This window comes from Pristiophorus japonicus, chromosome X (assembly GCF_044704955.1).
Source record: "Pristiophorus japonicus isolate sPriJap1 chromosome X, sPriJap1.hap1, whole genome shotgun sequence".
Classification (NCBI taxonomy): Eukaryota; Metazoa; Chordata; class Chondrichthyes; family Pristiophoridae; genus Pristiophorus; species Pristiophorus japonicus.
The window spans coordinates 40,150,473-40,171,139 of record NC_092010.1 but is presented as its reverse complement, the minus strand read 5'-3'; the positions used below and the strand labels follow the sequence as shown (position 1 = coordinate 40,171,139).

The window sequence follows — 20,667 nt, the reverse complement described above, 5'->3', positions numbered from 1 at the left end:
CAGGAACATTCTTCCTGCATCTAACCTGTCCAGTCCCATCAGAATTTTAGATGTTTCTATGAGATCCCCTCTCATCCTTCGAAACTCCAGTGAATACAGGCCCAGTCGATCCAGTCTCTCCTCATATGTCAGTCCTGCCATCCTGGGAATCAGTTTGGTGAACCTTCGCTGCACTCCCTCAAGAGCAAGAACGTCCTTCCTCAGATTAGGAGACCAAAACTGAACACAATATTCCAGGTGAGGCCTCACCAAGGCCCTGTATAACTACAGTAAGACCTCCCTGCTCCTATACTCAAATCCTCTCGCTATGAAGACCAACATATCATTTGCCGCCTTCACCACCTGCTGTACCTGCATGCCCACTTTCAGTGACTGATGTACCATGACACCCAGGTCTCGTTGCACCTCCCCTTTTCCTAATCTGTCACCATTCAGATAATATTCTGCCTTCGTGTTTTTGCCACTAAAGTGGATAACCTCACATTTAACCACATTATACTGCATCTGCCATGCGTTTGCCCACTCACCTAACCTGTCCAAGTCACCCTGCAGCCTCTTAGCATCCTGCTCACAGCTCACACCGCCATCCAGCTTAGTGTCATCCGCAAACTTGGAGATATTACACTCAATTCCTTCATCTAAATCATTAATGTAGATTGTAAATAGCTGGGGTCCCAGCACTGAGCCCTGCGGCATCCCACTAGTTACTGCCTGCCATTCTGAAAAGGACCTTTTTAATCCGACTCTTTGCTTCCTGTCTGCCAACCAGTTCTCTATCCACGTCAGTACATTACCCCCAATACCATGTGCTTTCATTTTGCACACCAAAAGCCTTTTGAAAGTCCAAATACACCACATCCACTGGTTCTCCCTTGTCCACTCTACTAGTTACATCCTCAAAAAATTCTAGAAGATTTGTCAAGCCTGATTTCCCTTTCATAAATCCATGCTGACTTGGACCGATCCTGTCACTGCTTTCCAAATGCGCTGCTATTTCATCTTTAATAATTGATTCCAACATTTCCCCACTACTGATGTCAGGCTAACTGGTCTATAATTACCCATTTTCTCTCTCCCTCCTTTTTAAAAAGTGGTGTTACATTAGCTACCCTCCAGTCCACAGGAACTGATCCAGAGTCGATAGACTGTTGGAAAATTATCACCAATGCATCCACTATTTCTAGGGCCACTTACTTAAGTACTCTGGGATGCAGACTATCAGGCCCCGGGGATTTATCGGCCTTCAATCCCATCAATTTCCCTAACACAATTTCCCGCTTAATAAAGATTTCCTTCAGTTCCTCCTTCTCACTAGACCCTCGGTCCCCTAGCATTTCCGAAAGATTATTTGTGTCTTCCTTCGTGAAGACAGAACCAAAGTATTTGTTTAACTGGTCTGCCATTTCTTTGCTCCCCATTATAAATTTACCTGAATCTGACTGCAAAGGACCTATGTTTATTTTCATTAATCTTTTTCTCTTCACATATCTATAGAAGCTTTTGCAGTCAGTTTTTATGTTCCCAGCAAGCTTCCTCTCATACTCTATTTTCCCCCTCCTAATTAAACCCTTTGTCCTCTTCTGCTGAATTATAAAATTCTCCCAGTCCTCAGGTTTGTTGCTTTTTCTGGCCAATTTATATGCCTCTTCCTTGGATTTAACACTGTCCTTAATTTCCTTTGTTAGCCACGGTTGAGCCACCTCCCCGTTTTATTTTTTTACTCCAGACAGGGATGTACAATTGCTGAAGTTCATCCATGTTTAAATGTTTGCCATTGCCTAGCCACCGTCAACCCTTTAAGTATCATTTGCCAGTCTATTCTAGCCAATTGACGTCTCATACCCTCGAAGTTACCTTTCCTTAAGTTCAGGACCCTAGTCTCTGAATTAACTGTGTCACTATCCATCTTAATAAAGAATTCTACCATATTACGGTCACTCTTCCCCAAGGGGCCTCGCACAACAAGATTGCTAATTAGTCCTTTCTCATTACAATCACCCAGTCTAGGATGGCCAGCTCTCTTGTTGGTTCCTCCACATATTGGTCTAGAAAACCATCCCGAATACACTCCAGGAAATCCTCCTCTACCGCATTGCTACCAGTTTGGTTAGCCCAATCAATATGTAGATTAAAGTCGCCCATGATAACTGCTATATCTTTATTGCACGCATCCCTAATTTCTTGTTTGATGCTGTCCCCAACCTCACTACTATTGTTTGGTGGTCTCCCACTAGAGTTTTCTGCCCTTTGGTATTCTGTAGCTCCACCCATACCGATTCCACATCATCCAAGCTAATGTCCTTCCTTACTATTGCGTTCATTTCCTCTTTAACCAGCAACGCCACCCCACCTCCTTTTCCTGTCTATCCTTCCTAAATATTGAATACCCCTGGATGTTGATGTCCCAGCCTTGGTCACCCTGGAGCCATGTCTCCGTGATGCCAATTACATCATATCCATTAACAGCTATCTGTGCAGTTAATTCGTCCACCTTATTACGAATACTCCTCGCATTGAGGCACAGAGCCTTCAGGCTTGTCTTTTTAAACACATTTTGCCCCTTTAGAATTTTGCTATAATGTGGCCCTTTTTGTTTTTTGTTTCTCTGCCCTCCACTTTTACTTTTCTTCTTTCTACCTTTTGCTTCTGCCCCCATTCTACTTCCCTCTGTCTCCCTGCATAGGTTCCCATCCCCCTGCCATATTAGTTTAACCCCTCCCCAACAGCAATAACAAACACTCCCCCTAGGACATTGGTTCCGGTCCTGCCCAGGTGCAGACCGGTAGCAAATTTGGCTATAATATACTTGGTCCCTTCATCCAAGTCATTTATATAGATTGTAAATAGTTGAGGCCCCAGCACTGATCCCTGTGGCACCCCACTGTTTATAGTTTGTCAACCCGAGAATGACCCATTTATCCCGACTCTCTGTTTTGTGTTAGTTCGCCAATCCTCTATCCATGCTAATATATTACCTCCAACACCAGGAGCTCTTATTTTGTGTCGTAACCTTTTATGTGGCACCTTATCGAATGCCTTTTAGAAATCCAAATACACCACATCTACTGGTTCCCCTTTATCCACCCTGCTCATTACATCCTCAAACTCTAATAAATGTCAAACACGATTTCCCTTTCATTAAAACCATACTGACTCTGCTTGATTGCATGATGATTTTCTAAAATGTCCTGCTACTCCCTGTACTTCCTCGTTTCCCGAGTCTCATCCTCTTAGGGACCAACATTTACTTGAGCCACTCTCTTCCTTTTTATATACCTATAGAAGCTCTTACTGTCTGTTGGTTGTTATATTTCTTGCTAGTTTACTCTCAATCGATTTTCTCCCTCCATTATTTTTTGAGTCACTTTCCCAATGACTAACTGACCTAGAATCTCCTGCATTCTGTCTCCCTTCTTTCTTGAATAGGGGCATTACATTTGCGGTTTTCCAATCCGCTGGGACTCTTCCAGAATCCAGGGAATTTTGGTAGATTACATCCAGTGCATCTACTATCTCTGCAGCCACTTCTTTTAAGACCCTAGGATGCAGGTCATCAGGTCCAGGGGACTTGTCCGCCTTTAGTCTCAGTTTTACGAGTACTTTTTCTCAAGTGATAATTGTTTTAATTTCCTCGCTCCCTTGTGCCCCTGATTTTCTGCTATTATTGGATGCTTTTAGTGCCTTCTACCGTGAAAACAGATATAAAATATTTTGTTCAAGGTCTGCCATTTCCTTGTTTCCTATATTGATTCCCCAGTCTCATCCTCTAAGGGACCAACATTTACTTTAGCTGCTGTCTTCCTTTTTATATCCCTGTAGAAGCTCTTACTGTCTGTTGTTATATTTCTTGCTGGTTTACTCTCAATCTGTTTTCTCCCTCTATTTTTTTTTAGTCATCCTTTGTTGGTTTTTAAAAATGTCCCAATCTTCAAGCCTACCACTAATCTTCTCAACATTTTATGCCTTTTCTTTCAATTTGATACCATCCTTAACTCCCTTAGATAGCCACGGATGGTTCATGCTTCTTTCTCAATGGAATGCATCTTTGTTGAGAATATGGCCTTAAATGACCGCCACTGCTTATCTGCCGTCTGACGTTTTCATTTATTTCCCCAGTGCACTTTAGCCAACGTAAGATCGAGGGAGTAAGGGGGTAGGGTAAGCGGGAGACGTGAAGCGACGAGCACTGCCCACGGAGAGAGGGAGAAGGAAACAAGGTGAAGGGGCAGAGTGGGGTAAAGGGGGTAGGTTGAGGGGGGGAGCCAAGCTGTGGGCACTGCTCAATCACGCTCACACACAGGGCGGGGTTTGGAGCGAAAGGGCGGGGCTCAGGGGCGGGGTTTGCAGTGAGTGGCGGGGCTGAGGGATGGGGCGGGGCTTGCAGCGTGAGGGCAGGGCAAAGGATGAGGCTTATGGTGGGTGGGAGGGGCACTGGATGGGGCTTGCAATGAGGGGTTGAGCTGAAGGACAGGGGCAGGGCTTGGATTGAGGGCAGTGAGTAGCAGAGCTGAAGGATAGGGGCAGGGTTTGCACTGATGGGGCGGGGCAGTGGGCGGAGTTTGCAGTCAGTGGGCAGGGTTTGCAGTGAATGGGGCGGAGTTAGCAGTGGAGTTAGCAGTGGGACGGGGTTTGCGGTCAGTGGGTGCAGGGACAATGGGCGGAGCTTGCAATGAATGGCGTGGGGCAGTGGGCGGGTCTTGCGATGAGTGGGTATGGGGAACTGAGCGGGGCTTGCAGTGAATGAGGCAGGGTTGGAAGTGGAAGGGGCTTGGTCAGTGGATATGGGGCAGTGGCCGGGGCTTGGGTATGGGGCAGTGGGCGGGGCTTGGTCAGTGGCTATGGGGGCAGTGGGCGGGGCTTGGTCAGTGGATATGGGGCATGGGCAGGGCTTCGTCAGTGGATATGGGGGCAGTGGGCGGGGCTTGGTCAGTGGGTATGGGGCAATGGGCGGGGCTTGGTCAGTGGGTATGGAGCAGTGGGCGGGGGCTTGGAGTCAGTGGGCGGGGCTTGGTCAGAAGGCATGGGGGACAGTGGGCGGGCCTTGCAGTCAGTGGGTGTGGGGCAGTGGGCAAGGCTTGAAGTCAGTGGCTGCGTGGGGCAGTGTGCGGGGCTTGGAGTCAGTGGATATGGGGCAATGGGCGGGGCTTGGAGTCAGTGGATATGGGGCAATGGGCAGGGCTTGGAGTCAGAGTGCGGGGACAGTGGGTGTGGCTTAGAGTCAGTGGGCACGGAGGCAGTGGGTGGGGCTTGGTCAATGGAAATGGGGACAGTGGGCGGGGCCTGAAGTCAATGGAAATGGGGACAGTGGCCAGGGCTTGAAGTCAATGGAAATGGGGACAATGGGCAGGGCTTGGAGTCAGTAGAAATGGGGGCAGTGGGCGGGGCTTGGAGACAGTGGGCACAGGGGGCGGGGCTTGAAGTCAATGGGCACAGGGGGCGGGGCTTGAAGTCAATGGAAATGGGGACAATGGGCAGGGCTTGGAGTCAGTGGGCAGGGCTTGGTCAATGGAAATTGGGACAGTGGGCAGGGCTTGAAGTCAATGGAAATTGGGACGGTGGGCGGGGCTTGAAGTCAATGGACATGGGGACAGTGAGCGGGGCTTGAAGTCAGTGGGCACAGGGGGCAGAGCTTGCAGTCAGTGGGCACAGGGGGCAGTGGGTGGGGCTTGCAGTCAGTGGGCACAGGGGGCGGGGCTTGGTCAATGGAAACAGTGGGCAGGGCTTGAAGTCAATGGAAATGGGGACAGTGGGCGGGGCTTGGAGTCAGTGAGCACAGGGGGGCAGTGGGAGGGGCTTGCAGTCAGTGGGGGGCAGTGGGCAGGGTTGCAGTCAGTGAACACGGGGGGGGCCAGTGGGCTGGGCTTACAGTCAGTGGGGGACAGGGGGCAGGGTTGCAGTCAGTGGGCATGGGGGCCCAGTGGGCAGGGCTTGCAGTCAATGGGCGGGGGCTTGGAGTCAGTGGATGTGGGGGCAGTGGGCGGGGCTTGGTCAGAAGGCGTGGGGGCAGTGGGCAGGGCTTGGTCAGAAGGCATGGGGGACAGTGGGCGGGCCTTGCAGTCAGTGGGTGTGGGGCAGTGGGCAGAGCTTGGAGTCAGTGGCTGCGTGGGGCAGTGGGTGGGGCTTGGAGTCAGTGGATATGGGGCAGTGGGCAGGGCTTGGAGTCAGTGGATATGGGGGCAGTGTGCGGGGCTTGGAGTCAGTGGCTGCGTGGGGCAGTGGGCGGGGTTTGGAGTCAGTGGATATGGGGCAGTGGGCGGGGCTTGGAGTCAGTGGATATGGGGGCAGTGTGCGGGGCTTGGGGGCAGTGTGCGGGGCTTGGAGTCAGTGGCTGCGTGGGGCAGTGGGCGGGGCTTGGAGTCAGTGGCTGCGTGGGGCAGTGGGCGGGGCTTGGAGTCAGTGGCTGCGTGGGGCAGTGGGCGGGGCTTGGAGTCAGTGGCTGCGTGGGGCAGTGTGCGGGGCTTGGAGTCAGTGGCTGCGTGGGGCAGTGGGCGGGGCTTGGAGTCAGTGGATATGGGGGCAGTGTGCGGGGCTTGGAGTCAGTGGCTGCGTGGGGCAGTGGGCGGGGCTTGGAGTCAGTGGCTGCGTGGGGCAGTGGGCGGGGCTTGGAGTCAGTGGATATGGGGGCAGTGTGCGGGGCTTGGAGTCAGTGGCTGCGTGGGGCAGTGGGCGGGGCTTGGAATCAGTGGATATGGGGCAGTGGGCGGGGCTTGGAATCAGTGGATATGGGGCAGTGGGCGGGGCTTGGAGTCAGTGGATATGGGGCAGTGGGCGGGACTTGAAGTCAATGGAAACAGTGGGCGGGGCTTGAAGTCAATGGAAATGGGGACAATGGGCGGGGCTTGAAGTCAGTGGAAATGGGGGGCAGTGGGCGGGGCCTGAAGTCAGTGGAAATGGGGACAATGGGCGGGGCTTGAAGTCAGTGGAAATGGGGGCAGTGGGCGGGGCTTGGAGTCAGTGGGCACGGGGCAGGGCTTGAAGTCAATGGAAATGGGGACAATGGACAGGGCTTGGAGTCAGTGGGCACGGGGGGCAGTGGGCGGGGCTTGGAGTCAGTGGGCACGGGGCGGGGCTTGCAGTCAATGGAAATGGGGACAGTGGGCGGGGCTTGGTCAATGGAAATTGGGACAGTGGGCGGGGCTTGGAGTCAGTGGGCACAGGGGGCAGTGTTGCAGTCAGTGGGCACGGGGCCAGTGGGCAGGGCTTGCAGTCAGTGAGCGTGGGGGCAGTGGGCGGGGCTTGCAGTCAGTGGGCACAGGGGCAGGGCTTGCAGTCAGTGGGCGTGGGGGGCAGTGGGCGGGGCTTGCAGTCAGTGGGCGTGGGGGCAGTGGGGCGGGGCTTGCAGTCAGTGGGCTCGGGGAGTAGTGGGCGGGGCTTGCAGTCAGTGGGCTCGGTGGGCAGTGGGCGGGGCTTGCAGTCAGAGGGCTCGGGGGGCCGTGGGCGGGGCTTGCAGTCAGTGGGCTCGGTGGGACCAGTGGGTGGGGCTTGCAGTGTGGGCTCGGAGGGGGGCCATGGGCGGGGCTTGCAGTCAGTGGGCTCGGGGGGCCGTGGGCGGGGCTTGCAGTCAGTGGACATGGGGACAGTGAGCGGGGCTTGAAGTCAGTGGGCACAGGGGGCAGAGCTTGCAGTCAGTGGGCACAGGGGGCAGTGGGTGGGGCTTGCAGTCAGTGGGCACAGGGGGCGGGGCTTGGTCAATGGAAACAGTGGGCAGGGCTTGAAGTCAATGGAAATGGGGACAGTGGGCGGGGCTTGGAGTCAGTGAGCACAGGGGGGCAGTGGGAGGGGCTTGCAGTCAGTGGGGGGCAGTGGGCAGGGTTGCAGTCAGTGAACACGGGGGGGGCCAGTGGGCTGGGCTTACAGTCAGTGGGGGACAGGGGGCAGGGTTGCAGTCAGTGGGCATGGGGGCCCAGTGGGCAGGGCTTGCAGTCAATGGGCGGGGGCTTGGAGTCAGTGGATGTGGGGGCAGTGGGCGGGGCTTGGTCAGAAGGCGTGGGGGCAGTGGGCAGGGCTTGGTCAGAAGGCATGGGGGACAGTGGGCGGGCCTTGCAGTCAGTGGGTGTGGGGCAGTGGGCAGAGCTTGGAGTCAGTGGCTGCGTGGGGCAGTGGGTGGGGCTTGGAGTCAGTGGATATGGGGCAGTGGGCAGGGCTTGGAGTCAGTGGATATGGGGGCAGTGTGCGGGGCTTGGAGTCAGTGGCTGCGTGGGGCAGTGGGCGGGGTTTGGAGTCAGTGGATATGGGGCAGTGGGCGGGGCTTGGAGTCAGTGGATATGGGGGCAGTGTGCGGGGCTTGGAGTCAGTGGCTGCGTGGGGCAGTGGGCGGGGCTTGGAGTCAGTGGCTGCGTGGGGCAGTGGGCGGGGCTTGGAGTCAGTGGCTGCGTGGGGCAGTGGGCGGGGCTTGGAGTCAGTGGCTGCGTGGGGCAGTGTGCGGGGCTTGGAGTCAGTGGCTGCGTGGGGCAGTGGGCGGGGCTTGGAGTCAGTGGATATGGGGGCAGTGTGCGGGGCTTGGAGTCAGTGGCTGCGTGGGGCAGTGGGCGGGGCTTGGAGTCAGTGGCTGCGTGGGGCAGTGGGCGGGGCTTGGAGTCAGTGGATATGGGGGCAGTGTGCGGGGCTTGGAGTCAGTGGCTGCGTGGGGCAGTGGGCGGGGCTTGGAATCAGTGGATATGGGGCAGTGGGCGGGGCTTGGAATCAGTGGATATGGGGCAGTGGGCGGGGCTTGGAGTCAGTGGATATGGGGCAGTGGGCGGGACTTGAAGTCAATGGAAACAGTGGGCGGGGCTTGAAGTCAATGGAAATGGGGACAATGGGCGGGGCTTGAAGTCAGTGGAAATGGGGGGCAGTGGGCGGGGCCTGAAGTCAGTGGAAATGGGGACAATGGGCGGGGCTTGAAGTCAGTGGAAATGGGGGCAGTGGGCGGGGCTTGGAGTCAGTGGGCACGGGGCAGGGCTTGAAGTCAATGGAAATGGGGACAATGGACAGGGCTTGGAGTCAGTGGGCACGGGGGGCAGTGGGCGGGGCTTGGAGTCAGTGGGCACGGGGCGGGGCTTGCAGTCAATGGAAATGGGGACAGTGGGCGGGGCTTGGTCAATGGAAATTGGGACAGTGGGCGGGGCTTGGAGTCAGTGGGCACAGGGGGCAGTGTTGCAGTCAGTGGGCACGGGGCCAGTGGGCAGGGCTTGCAGTCAGTGAGCGTGGGGGCAGTGGGCGGGGCTTGCAGTCAGTGGGCACAGGGGCAGGGCTTGCAGTCAGTGGGCGTGGGGGGCAGTGGGCGGGGCTTGCAGTCAGTGGGCGTGGGGGCAGTGGGGCGGGGCTTGCAGTCAGTGGGCTCGGGGAGTAGTGGGCGGGGCTTGCAGTCAGTGGGCTCGGTGGGCAGTGGGCGGGGCTTGCAGTCAGAGGGCTCGGGGGGCCGTGGGCGGGGCTTGCAGTCAGTGGGCTCGGTGGGACCAGTGGGTGGGGCTTGCAGTGTGGGCTCGGAGGGGGGCCATGGGCGGGGCTTGCAGTCAGTGGGCTCGGGGGGCCGTGGGCGGGGCTTGCAGTCAGTGGGCTCGGGGGGCCGTGGGCGGGGCTTGCAGTCAGTGGGCTCGGGGGGCCGTGGGCAGGGCTTGCAGTGATGGATAGGGGCTAGCAGTGGGCGGGGCTTGCAGTCAGTGGGCGTGGGGACAGTGGGCGGGGCTTGCAGTCAGTGGGCGTGGTGGGCAGTGGGCGGGGCTTGCAGTGATGGATAGGGGCTAGCAGTGGGCGGGGCTTGCAGTCAGTGGGCTCGGGGGGCCGTGGGCGGGGCTTGCAGTCAGTGGGCTCGGGTGGCCGTGGGCGGGGCATGCAGTGATGGATAGGGGCTAGCAGTGGGCGGGGCTTGCAGTCAGTGGGCGTGGGGACAGTGGGCGGGGCTTGCAGTCAGTGGGCGTGGTGGGCAGTGGGCGGGGCTTGCAGTGATGGATAGGGGCTAGCAGTGGGCGGGGCTTGCAGTCAGTGGGCTCGGGGGGCCGTGGGCGGGGCTTGCAGTCAGTGGGCTCGGGGGGCCGTGGGCGGGGCTTGCAGTGTGGGCTCGGAGGGGGGCTGTGGGCGGGGCTTGCAGTCAGTGGGCGCGGGGGCTGTGGGCGGGGCTTGCAGTCAGTGGGCGGGGTTTGCAGTGATGGATAGGGGCTAGCAGTGGGGCGGGGCTTGCGGTGATGGATAGGGGCGAGCAGTGGGGCGGGGCTTACTCCACACCCCCCGGAGACAGACGGACGGACGGCCGGCCGGCGGCAGCGGCAGGCTGCAGGCTGCACAGGTAGGCCCGTTGTGTCTGACGGAACATTCGGGAAGCCTGTGGAACAATCCGGGCCCACACACACACACACACCAACTGAGGCTTTACTTACGATGCCCGGCAGGTTGGCATATTTCGGATCCGCCATTATTGTTTCTTCTTCTGATTTATATTCACAAAAAGACGCAGTTGGCTGTCACAATCAGCCGGCGGACGATTTAAATGTTTAAACCATTAAATTTCTCCTCACAACTGCCGGGCCCCGCCCGCCGGCTCTCTCGGAACCAACCGTCCGTTGCTGGTCTCGCGACATCTGCCGCGCCCGCCTTTTCCGGGAGGATGACGTCAGCCCGCCGGCCCGCCCGGCCGCAATGCCGCCTGGGATTTGTAGTTCTCAACACGTCATCAGCTGGACACGACACTAGACATCTTTCAGACAAAGGTTCCTCCACCAAGCTGGCCCCGCCCCCCCACACACACACACACACACACACACAACCAAATCTTAATTTGATTTAAGATTACCGTCAAATTTTGTCGGTTTTAGTGCCCCTTCCCCTTTAATAAAGAAACATAGAAAATAGGTGCAGGAGCCGGCCATTCGAGCCTGCACCAGCATTCAGTATGATCATGGCTGATCATGCAACTTCAGTACCCCATTTCCTGCTTTCTCTCCATAACCCCCTTGATCCCTTTAGCCCTAAGGGCCGCATCTAACTCCCTTTTGAGTATATCCAACGCACTGGCCTCAACAACTTTCTGCGGTAGAGAATTCCACAGGTTCACCACTCTCTGGGTGAAGAAGTTTCTCCTCGTCTCGGTCCTAAATAGAAACATAGAAAATAGGTGCAGGAGTAGGCCATTCGGCCCATCGAGCCTGCACCGCCATTCAATGAGTTCATGGCTGAACATGCAACTTCAGTACCCCATTCCTGCTTTCTCTCCATACCCCCTGATCCCTTTAGCCGTAAGGGCCGCATCTAACTCCCTTTTGAATATATCCAACAAACTGGCCCCAACAACTTTCTGTGGTAGAGAATTCCACAGGTTCACCACTCTCTGAGTGAAGAAGTTTCTCCTCATCTCGGTCCTAAATGGCTTACCCCTTATCCTTAGACTGTGAGCCCTGGTTCTGGGCTTCCCCAACATCGGGAACATTCTTCCTGCATCCAACCTGTCCAATCCCGTCAGAATTTTATATGTTTCTATGAGATCCCCTCTCATTCTTCTAAATTCCAGTGAATATAAGCCTAGTCGATCCAGTCTTTCTTCATATGTCAATCCTGCCATCCCGGGAATCAGTCTGGTGAACTTTCGCTGCACTCCCTCAATAGCAAGAACATCCTTCCTCAGATTAGGAAGCTAAGACTACTCTAGATAACACTAATCATCCTTCAGACAAAGGTCCTCCACCAACCTGACCCCGCCCCACACAGCACTGCCCCCTCCCCCAACCAAATTTTAATTGATTTAAAATTACCATCAAATTTGTTGGTTTTAGTGCCCCCCTTTAATAAGAACATAAGAAATAGGAGCAGGAGTAGGCCATTCGGCCCCTCGAGCCTGCTCCACCATTTAATAAGATCATGGCTGATCCGATCATGGACTCAGGTCCACTTCCCCGCCCGCTCCCCATAACCCCTTATCATTTAAGAAACTGTCTATTTCTGTCTTAAATAGATTCAATGTCCCAGCTTCCACACCTCTCTTAGGCAACGAGTTCCATAGATTTACATCCCTCAGAGAATAAATTCCTCCTCATCTCAGTTTTAAATGGGCGGCCCCTTATTCTAAAATTGTGCCCCCTAGTTCTAGTCTCCCCCATCAGTGGAAACATCCTCTCTGCATCCACCTTGTCAAGGCCCCTAATAATCTTATACGTTTCCATAAGATCACCTCTCATTCTTCTGAATTCCAATGAGTAGAGGCCCAACCTACTCAACCTTTCCTCGTAAGTCAACCCCCTCATCACCGGAATCAACCGAGTGAACCTTCTCTGAACTGCCTCCAAAGCAAGCATATTCTTTACGGAGACCAAAACTGCACACAGTACTCCAGATGTGGCCTCACTAATACCCTGTATAACTGTAGCAAGACTTCCCTGCTTTTATACTCCATCCCCTTTGCAATAAAGGCCAAGATACCATTGGTCTTCCTGATCACTTGCTGTACCTGCATACTATCCTTTTGTGTTTCATGCACAAGTACCCCCAGGTCCCGCTGTACTGCAGCACTTTGCAATCTTTCTCCATTTAAATAATAACTTGCTCTTTGATTTTTTTTTCTGCCAAAGTGCATGACCTCACACTTTCCAGGAGGTGCTTGATTTACAGGTGCAACTTAAAATAGTTGTAGAGCTGTTGTGGGAGTGGCTTAGCCACTTGAGAACTGTCGGCAGACCCTTGAAATCAAGGAAGACTTGCTTCCACTCTAAAAGTGAGTTCTCAGGTGGCTGAACAGTCCAATACAGGAACCACAGTCCCTGTCACAGGTGGGACAGATAGTCGTTGAGCGAAGGGGAGGGTGGGACAGGTTTGCCGCACGCTCCTTCCGCTGCCTGCGCTTGGTTTCTGCATGCTCTCGGTGATGAGACTTGAGGTGCTCAGCGCCCTCCTGGATGCACTTCCTCCACTTCGGGCGGACTGGTCTTTGACCAGGGACTCCCAGGTGTCAGTGGGGATGTTGCACTTTACCAGGGAGGCTTTGAGGGTGTCCTTGAAACGTTTTCTCTGCCCATCTGGGGCTCGTTTGCCGTGAAGGAGTTCCGAGTGGAGCGCTTGCTTTGGGAGTCTCGTGTCTGGGGCATGTGGACAATGTGGCCCACCCAGCGGAGCTGGTCGAGTGTGGTCAGTGCTTCGATGCTGGGGATGCTGGTCGAGGACGCTAACGTTGGTGCCTCTGTCCTCCCAGGGGATTTGCAGGATCTTGTGGACCCACACACACATGCCCTCTTTGACCAGTAATGACAGGCACACCCTCGAATCATCACAGAAACCTGCATTGCAGAAGGAGGTCTGGTCAGCTAATCATTTTCATGGTGTTCAGTCACCCGATCCTTAATTAGAGGAAAGATTTCAAGGACACCCTCAAAGCCTCCCTGATAAAGTACAACATCCCCACCGACACCTGGGAGTCCCTGGCCAAAGACCAGTCCACCCTAAGTGGAGGAAGTGCATCCGGGAGGGCGCTGAGCACCTCGAGTCTCGTCGCCGAGAGCGTGCAGAAACCAAGCGCAGGCAGCGGAAGGAGCGTGCGGCAAACCTGTCCCACCCTCCCCTTCCCTCAACGTCTGTCTGTCCCACCTGTGACAGGGACTGTGGTTCCCGTATTGGACTGATCGGTTCCCTGAGAACTCACTTTTCGAGTGGAAGCAAGTCTTCCTCGATTCCAAGAGACTGCCTATGATGATGATCATTGGTGATCATATGATGATTGGCAGTGATGATCCAGAGGGTGATATTCCAGTCCTCCTGCAGGCTGTCCTGACCAGAAACCCCAACGTCTTCAGGGAGAAGGACATGCAGAATTGATAGGGCGTACAGAGTGGTATCATGCAGCAACAGATCATCCAACACCAACAGTACAAACTAGCCCAGAATTCCATACACGGGAGCCCTGTATCCTCCACATTTCAACCATCTACAATCTCACACAGTCCTTCCAGGTAATGTGCAACACATCGCATCAGTAGAATCTCCAGAACTTAATTCAGTGGTGACTTACTTTACACACTGTGCGATATGTGTGTGCGCACTGGGTCCGTGCAGCAGAGCTGGTCTCCAGTCGTCCTGGTTAACCCTTGCCACTGGACCAAGACCTCGCTCTGTCAAGCCCCGTGTGGTGGCTGGTGTGCAACGGTCACCCCACGTTAAAACAATCCACCCACAGGCATCTTCCACCCTTCAGGATCTGGAACATTAGGTCCTTCATTGGAACACCTGTGAACTTTTTGACATGGGAGCAAGTCCTCTTCGCTTCGAGAGACTGCCTACGATGAATTATCATAGAATCATAGAAATTTAAGGCACATACCCTCCGCCCCCTATCTTTTGCAGACACGATGGGCCGAAATGGCCTCCTTCCGTGCTGTAAATTTCTATGATTCTACGAAATGGAGGCCTTTCGGCCCATTGTGTCCGCGCCGGCCGACAAAGAGCTGCCCATCCTAATCCCATTTTCCAGCTCTTGGTCTGTAGCCACGTTCCACTCCCACTCTAACCTCTCTGTCCTCGACCTCTGACACCGTTTCAATGCAAGCTCGAGGAACAGGACCTCATCTTTCAGTGAGGTACTTCACAGCCTTTTGGGCTCAGCAACGAGTTTCGAGACTGATCCTTTGTTTCTTTACTTGTCCCATTACCTTCTCCTCTTGTCCTGCACCATCATCCCTTCTATCATTTAATCTTTTCTTCCTTCCACCATATCGTGGACCTTCCCTTTTGTACATTCCATACCTTCTCTTCCTTTCCCTGCCCCTACACTTAAAGAAAGACTTGCAATTATATAGCGCCTTTCACGACCACCACACGTCTCAGAAAGCACTTCACAGCCAATGAAATACTTTTTTTTTGAGTGCAGTCACTTTTGTAATATAGCAAATGCGTGGCAGCTCAATTTGCGCACAGCAAGCTCCCACAAACAGCAATGTGAGAATGACCCAGATCATCTGTTTTTTTGTTATGTTGATTCAGGGATAAATATTGATCCCAGGACACCGGGGAGAACTCTCCCTGCTCTTCTTCCAAATATTGACCGCGGGATCTTTTACGTCCACCTGAGGGGGCAGACGGGGCCTCGGTTTAACGTCTCAATCGAAAGACGGCACCTCCGACAGTGCGACGCTCCCTCAGTACCGCCCCTCCGACAGTGCAGCGCCCTCTCAGTACCGCCCCTCCGACAGTGCGGCGCTCCCTCAGTACCGCCCCTCCGACAGTGCGGCACTCCCTCAGTACTGCCCCTCCGACAGTGCGGCGCTCCCTCAGTACCGCCCCTCCGACAGTGCGGCGCTCCCTCAGTACCGCCCCTCCGACAATGCGCTGCTCCCTCAGTACCGCCCCTCCGACAGTGCGGCGCTCCCTCAGTACTGCCCCTCCGACAGTGCGGGGCTCCCTCAGCACTGCACTGGGAGCGCCAGCCTGGATATTTTGTGCTCAAGTCCCTGGAGTGGGACTTGAACCCACAACCTTCTGACTCAGACGAGTGTGCTACAAAGGGAGAACTTTGCATTTATATACAGTGGCTTTCATTTATATACACTCCCCCCAAAAGTGCTTCACAGCCAATGAAGTACCTTTTTCCCCGGAAGGGCAGTCACTGCTGTAATGTAGGAAATGCGCGGCAGCTCAATTTGCGCACAAGCAAGCTCCCACAAACAGCAAATGTGATCAATGACCAGATTGTCTGCTTTTACTGATGTTGGTTCGACACCAGGGAGAACTCTCCTCACCCACCCCCCGCTGCTGATTTACTTGTCGGTATACTGTAGTCGCTGCTCACGATACAGTTTCTCCCACATTGGGCAGACCCAACGCAGATTGGGGTGACTGATTTGCGGAGCACCTCTGTTCAGTCCGTCAGTGTGACCCCGAGCTTCCGGTCGCATGTCACTTTAATTCCCCGCTCCACTCCCACTCCGACCTCTCCGTCCTCGATCTCCTGCACTGTTCCAACGAAGCTCAACGCAAGCTCGAGGAACAGCACCTCATCTTTTGTTTCGGCACTTTACAGCCTTCTGGACCCAACATCGAGTTCAGCAATTTCAGAGCGTAACCTCTGCCCCTATCTTTTCACACGGCAACTGTTTCTGATTCTGCTATTCCAGTCTCTTCTCGACTCATCCTCTGTTTCTTGTCCCATTACCTTCTCCTCTTGCCTTGCACCATCATCACTTTTGTCATTTAATCTCTCCTTCCTTCCCCCCTATCACGGCCCTTCCCTTTTGTTCATTCCTCCCCTACCCCTCTCCCTGCCCCTACACTTGCTTAAAATCTGTTACACCTCTAACTTTTTCCAGTTCTGACGAAAAGTCATCGACCTAAAACGTGTAACTCTGTTTCTCTATCCACAGATGCTGCCTGACCCACTGAGTGTTTGCAGTATTTTCTGATTTTGTTTTATATTCTATTTATGGCCCCGAGTTTTCCCATCCTCCGTAAACTTCACCTCATCCAAATCTCTGCTGCCCCCCCGTGTCCTAACTCGCACCAAGCCCCGCTCACCCATCACCCCCTGTGTTCGCAGCCCCGTGTCCTAACTCGCACCCAGTCCCGCTCACCCATCACCCCCTGTGCTCGCTGCCCCGTGTCCTAACTCGCACCCAGTCCCGCTCACCCATCACCCCCTGTGCTCGCTGCCCCGTGTCCTAACTCGCACCGAGTCCCGCTCACCCATCACCCCCTGTGCTCGCTGCTCCGTGTCCCAACTCGCACCCAGTCCCGCTCACCCATCACCCCCTGTGCTCACTGCCCCCATGTCCTAACTCGCACCGAGTCCCGCTCACCCATCACCCCCTGTGCTCGCTGACCCCGTGTCCTAACTCACACCCAGTCCCGCTCACCCATCACCCCCTGTGCTCACTGCCCCCATGTCCTAACTCGCACCGAGTCCCGCTCACCCATCACCCCCTGTGCTCGCTGACCCCGTGTCCTAATTCGCACCGAGTCCCACTCACCCATCACCACCTGTGCTTGCTGCCCCGTGTCCTAACTCGCACCCAGTCCCGCTCACCCACCACCCTCTGTGCTCGCTGCCCCGTATCCTAACTTGCACCGAGTCCCGCTCACCCATCACCCCCTGTGTCCTAACTCGCACCCGCTAACACATCACCTCTATGCTCGCTGACCTACATTGGCTCCCAGTTGAGCAACATCTCCATTTTAAATGGCTCATCCTTGATTTCAAATCCCTCCATTGGCTCCTCACCCTCTCCCTATCGCTGTAATCTCCTTCAACCCCCTGAGATAGCAGCGTTCCTCTAATTCTGTCCTCTTGACCATCCCTGATTATAATTGCTCAACCATTGGTGGCCATGCCTTCTGTTGCCTGGGCCCTAAACCAGTTGTCTGGAACTCCCTCCCTAAATCTCTCCGCCTCGCTACCTCTTTTTCCTTCTTTAAGACGCTCCTTAAAACCTACCTCTTTGACCAAGCTTTTGGGCACCTGCCCTAATAACTTAACTGGACCAGCCACATAAATACTGTGGCTACAAGAGCAGGTTAGAGGCTGGGTATTCTGTGGCCAGTGTCTCACCTCCTGACTCCCCAAAGCCTTTCCGCATCTTCAAGACACAAGTCAGGAGTGTGATGGAACACTCTCCACTTGCCTGGATGAGTTGCAGCTCCAACAAACACTCGAGAAGCTCGACACCATCCAGGACAAAGCAGCCACTTGATCGACACGCTACCCACCACCTCCAACACTCACTCCCTCCACCACCGGCGCACCGTGGCTGCAGTGTGCACCGTCTACAAGATGCACCGCGGCAACTCGCCAAGGCTTCTTCGGCAGCACCTCCCAAACCCGCCACCTCTACCCGCCTCGAGGGACAAGGGCAGCAGGCGCATGGGAACACCACCCCCTCCACGTTCCCCTCCCAGTCACACACCATCCCGACTTGGGAATATATCGGCCGTTCCTTCATCGTCGCTGGGTCACAATCCTGGAACTCCCTCCCTAACAGCACTGTGGGAGCACCTTCACCACACGGACTGCAGCGGTTCAAGAAGGCGGCTCACCACCACCTTCTCAAGGGGCGATTAGGGGGATGGGCAATAAATGCCGGCCTTACCAGTGACACCCACATCCCAGGAACTAATTAAAAAAATATATATATTTCTGCTAATGTAGCTCACTGTCAAATTTTATTAGATAACGCTCGTGTGAAGCGCTCGGGGACGTTTTACTACCTTAAAGACAAATTGTTGTCGTTTAGTACTCCTCCACAAGTGGAAACATCTTCGCTACGTCTATCCTATGGAAGCCGCTTCATCAAGTTAAAGACCTCGATCAGGTCACCCCCTCAACCTTCTATTTTCTAGAGAAAAGCTTGCTCAGACTTTCCTGGCAGTTGAAACCTACCACAGGGTACATGTGGAGAGAATGTTTCCACCTGTGGGGGGATCTAAACCTAGGGGGCTGTAAATACAAGATAGTCACTAATAAATCCAATCGGGAAATAAGGATATATTTCTTTACCCAGAGCGGGGTGAGAATGTGGAACTCGCTGCCACAGGGAGGGGTTGAGGCCGATAGCTTTCAAAAGGAAACTAGATGCGTGTTGATACTGTATTTTCCGGGCTGGGCTGTCGCACGCTGCTCCTTCTGACGGCCCCGGCCTGCTGATGGTCTTGCAAGCCGGGACCACACCGCTAATGGTCCCGGCCGTTGGAGGGAGCGGTGTGCGGCAGCCCGGCCCGGAAATCGGCGTGGTCCCGGCCTGCAAGACCATCGGCAGGCCGGGCCCATTAGAGGGAGCTGCTGCAGGAGGGCGACGGCTGACTGCAGTGCAGGCAGGTACAGCAGGCGTGGCGAGATTGGGGCGGAGAAGTGGTGAGAGTTCGTAGAGGGATGTGATTGGGGCCCAGGAGAGGCATGAGTTTGGGGACCAAAAGAGGCGAAGGCCCAGGGGCAGCACGGACCAGCCCACACTGTGCGATATGTGAGCGCACTGGGTCCGTGCAGCAGAGCTGGTCTCCAGTCGTCCTGGTTAACCCTTGCCCCTGGACCGAGACCTCGCTCTGTCAAGCCCCGTGTGGTGGCTGGTGTGCAACGGTCACCCCACGTTAAAATAATCCACCCACAGGCATCTTCCACCGTTTAGGATGTAGTTCGGGATCCGGAATATTAGGTCCTTTATTGAAACATCTGTGAACTCATCCCTTTTTTGGCATGGAAGCAAGTCATCCTCGCTTCGAGGGACTGCTTGTGGTGATGAGACGAGTGCATGAGAGAAAAGGGAATAGAAAGATATGCTGACAGGCTGAGATGAAGCAGATGGAATGGGAAGGGGTCTGGTGTGGAGTTTAAACACCAGCCCAGACAAGTTGGGCCTAATGACCTGCTTGTGTGCTGTACATTCGATGCAATAACACAGTGCTCCAGTGTTGTTGTAATTCTATGCGATCGTCCCTTTCTCCTCGTGGTGCTATCTATTTTTAACAGATGATTTAAAAACTATACAGGTACTATTTGGACTCGGGAATCGGAAGTATAATTTCAAAATTAGCACACAATTCCAAATTGGCGGGGCGGGGGGTCGGGGTATAGTTAACACAGAGGAGTTCTGCGCCTAAATACAGGAAGACATTGATAACCTTGCAGAATGGGTGTGTAAATGGCAAATTAATTTCAATAAGTGTGAGGTGGTGCATTTTGTTGAGAGGCACAAGGAGGCCACATACTCCTTAGGAAATAAGCATCTAAATGGGGTACAGGATCAGAGGGATATGGGGGTACCAGATTCATTAATCACTCAAAGTAGCGACGCAGATGAATAAGGCTGTAAAAAAATGCAAACAACACTGGGCTTCATTTCGAGAGGAATAGAGTTGGAAAGCAGAGCAGTTATGTTAAAATTGTATAGAACCTGGGTTAGACCGCACGGAGCACTGTGCACAGTTCTGGTCTCCATATACCTGGGTTAGACCACACTTGGAGCACCGTACACAGTTCTGGTCTCCATATACCTGGGTTAGACCACACTGGGAGACTGTGCACAGTTCTGGTCTCCATATACCTGGGTTAGACCACACTTGGAGCACTGTGCACAGTTCTGGTCTCCATATACCTGGGTTAGACCACACTTGGAGCACCGTGCACAGTTCTGGTCTCCATATACCTGGGTTAGACCACACTAGGAGCACCGTGCACAGTTCTGGTCTCCATATACCTGGGTTAGACCACACTTGGAGCACTGTGCACAGTTCTGGTCTCCATATACCTGGGTTAGACCGCACGGAGCACTGTGCACAGTTCTGGTCTCCATATATGATGGTTAAACCACACTTGGAACACTGTTTATAGTTCTGGTCTTCATATTCTGAAAAAGAGGCACTGGAGAAGGTACAAAAAAGATTTACAAGGATGACACCAGAACTGAAAGGATATCAGGAAAGGCTGAAGAACCCGGAGCTCTTTACTCTGTTAAAGAGAAGACTGAGGGATGACCCGATAGAGGTCTTTAAAATTATGAACGGGTTTGATAGGGTAGACGAAGAGAAGATGTGGGGAGAGACCAGAACTAGGGGCCATCAATATAAGACAATCACTAATAAATCCAGTGGGGAATTCAGGAGAAACCTCTTTACCCAGAGCGTGGTGAGAATGTGGAACTCGCTGCCACAGGGAGGGGTTGAGGTGAATAGCTTCGATGCGTTTAAATTAGGCTTGTATTCCCTGCAATATGGATGCGTTTATTTGTACTGCCA

At 54.2% G+C, this 20,667-nt stretch overlaps 1 protein-coding gene across 1 annotated transcript in view; it reads right to left on the bottom strand.

The window, feature by feature from the left end:
- Positions 1–10,548, bottom strand: part of LOC139240911 (dynactin subunit 2-A-like) — a 93,567-nt gene extending 83,019 nt beyond the window's left edge. The window contains exon 1 of the mRNA XM_070869418.1: positions 10,356–10,548. Coding sequence (XP_070725519.1) covers positions 10,356–10,391 — 36 coding nt within the window. The 5' untranslated portion in view covers positions 10,392–10,548. The remainder of the gene's footprint in view (positions 1–10,355) is intronic.
- Positions 10,549–20,667: the final 10,119 nt, after the last annotated feature.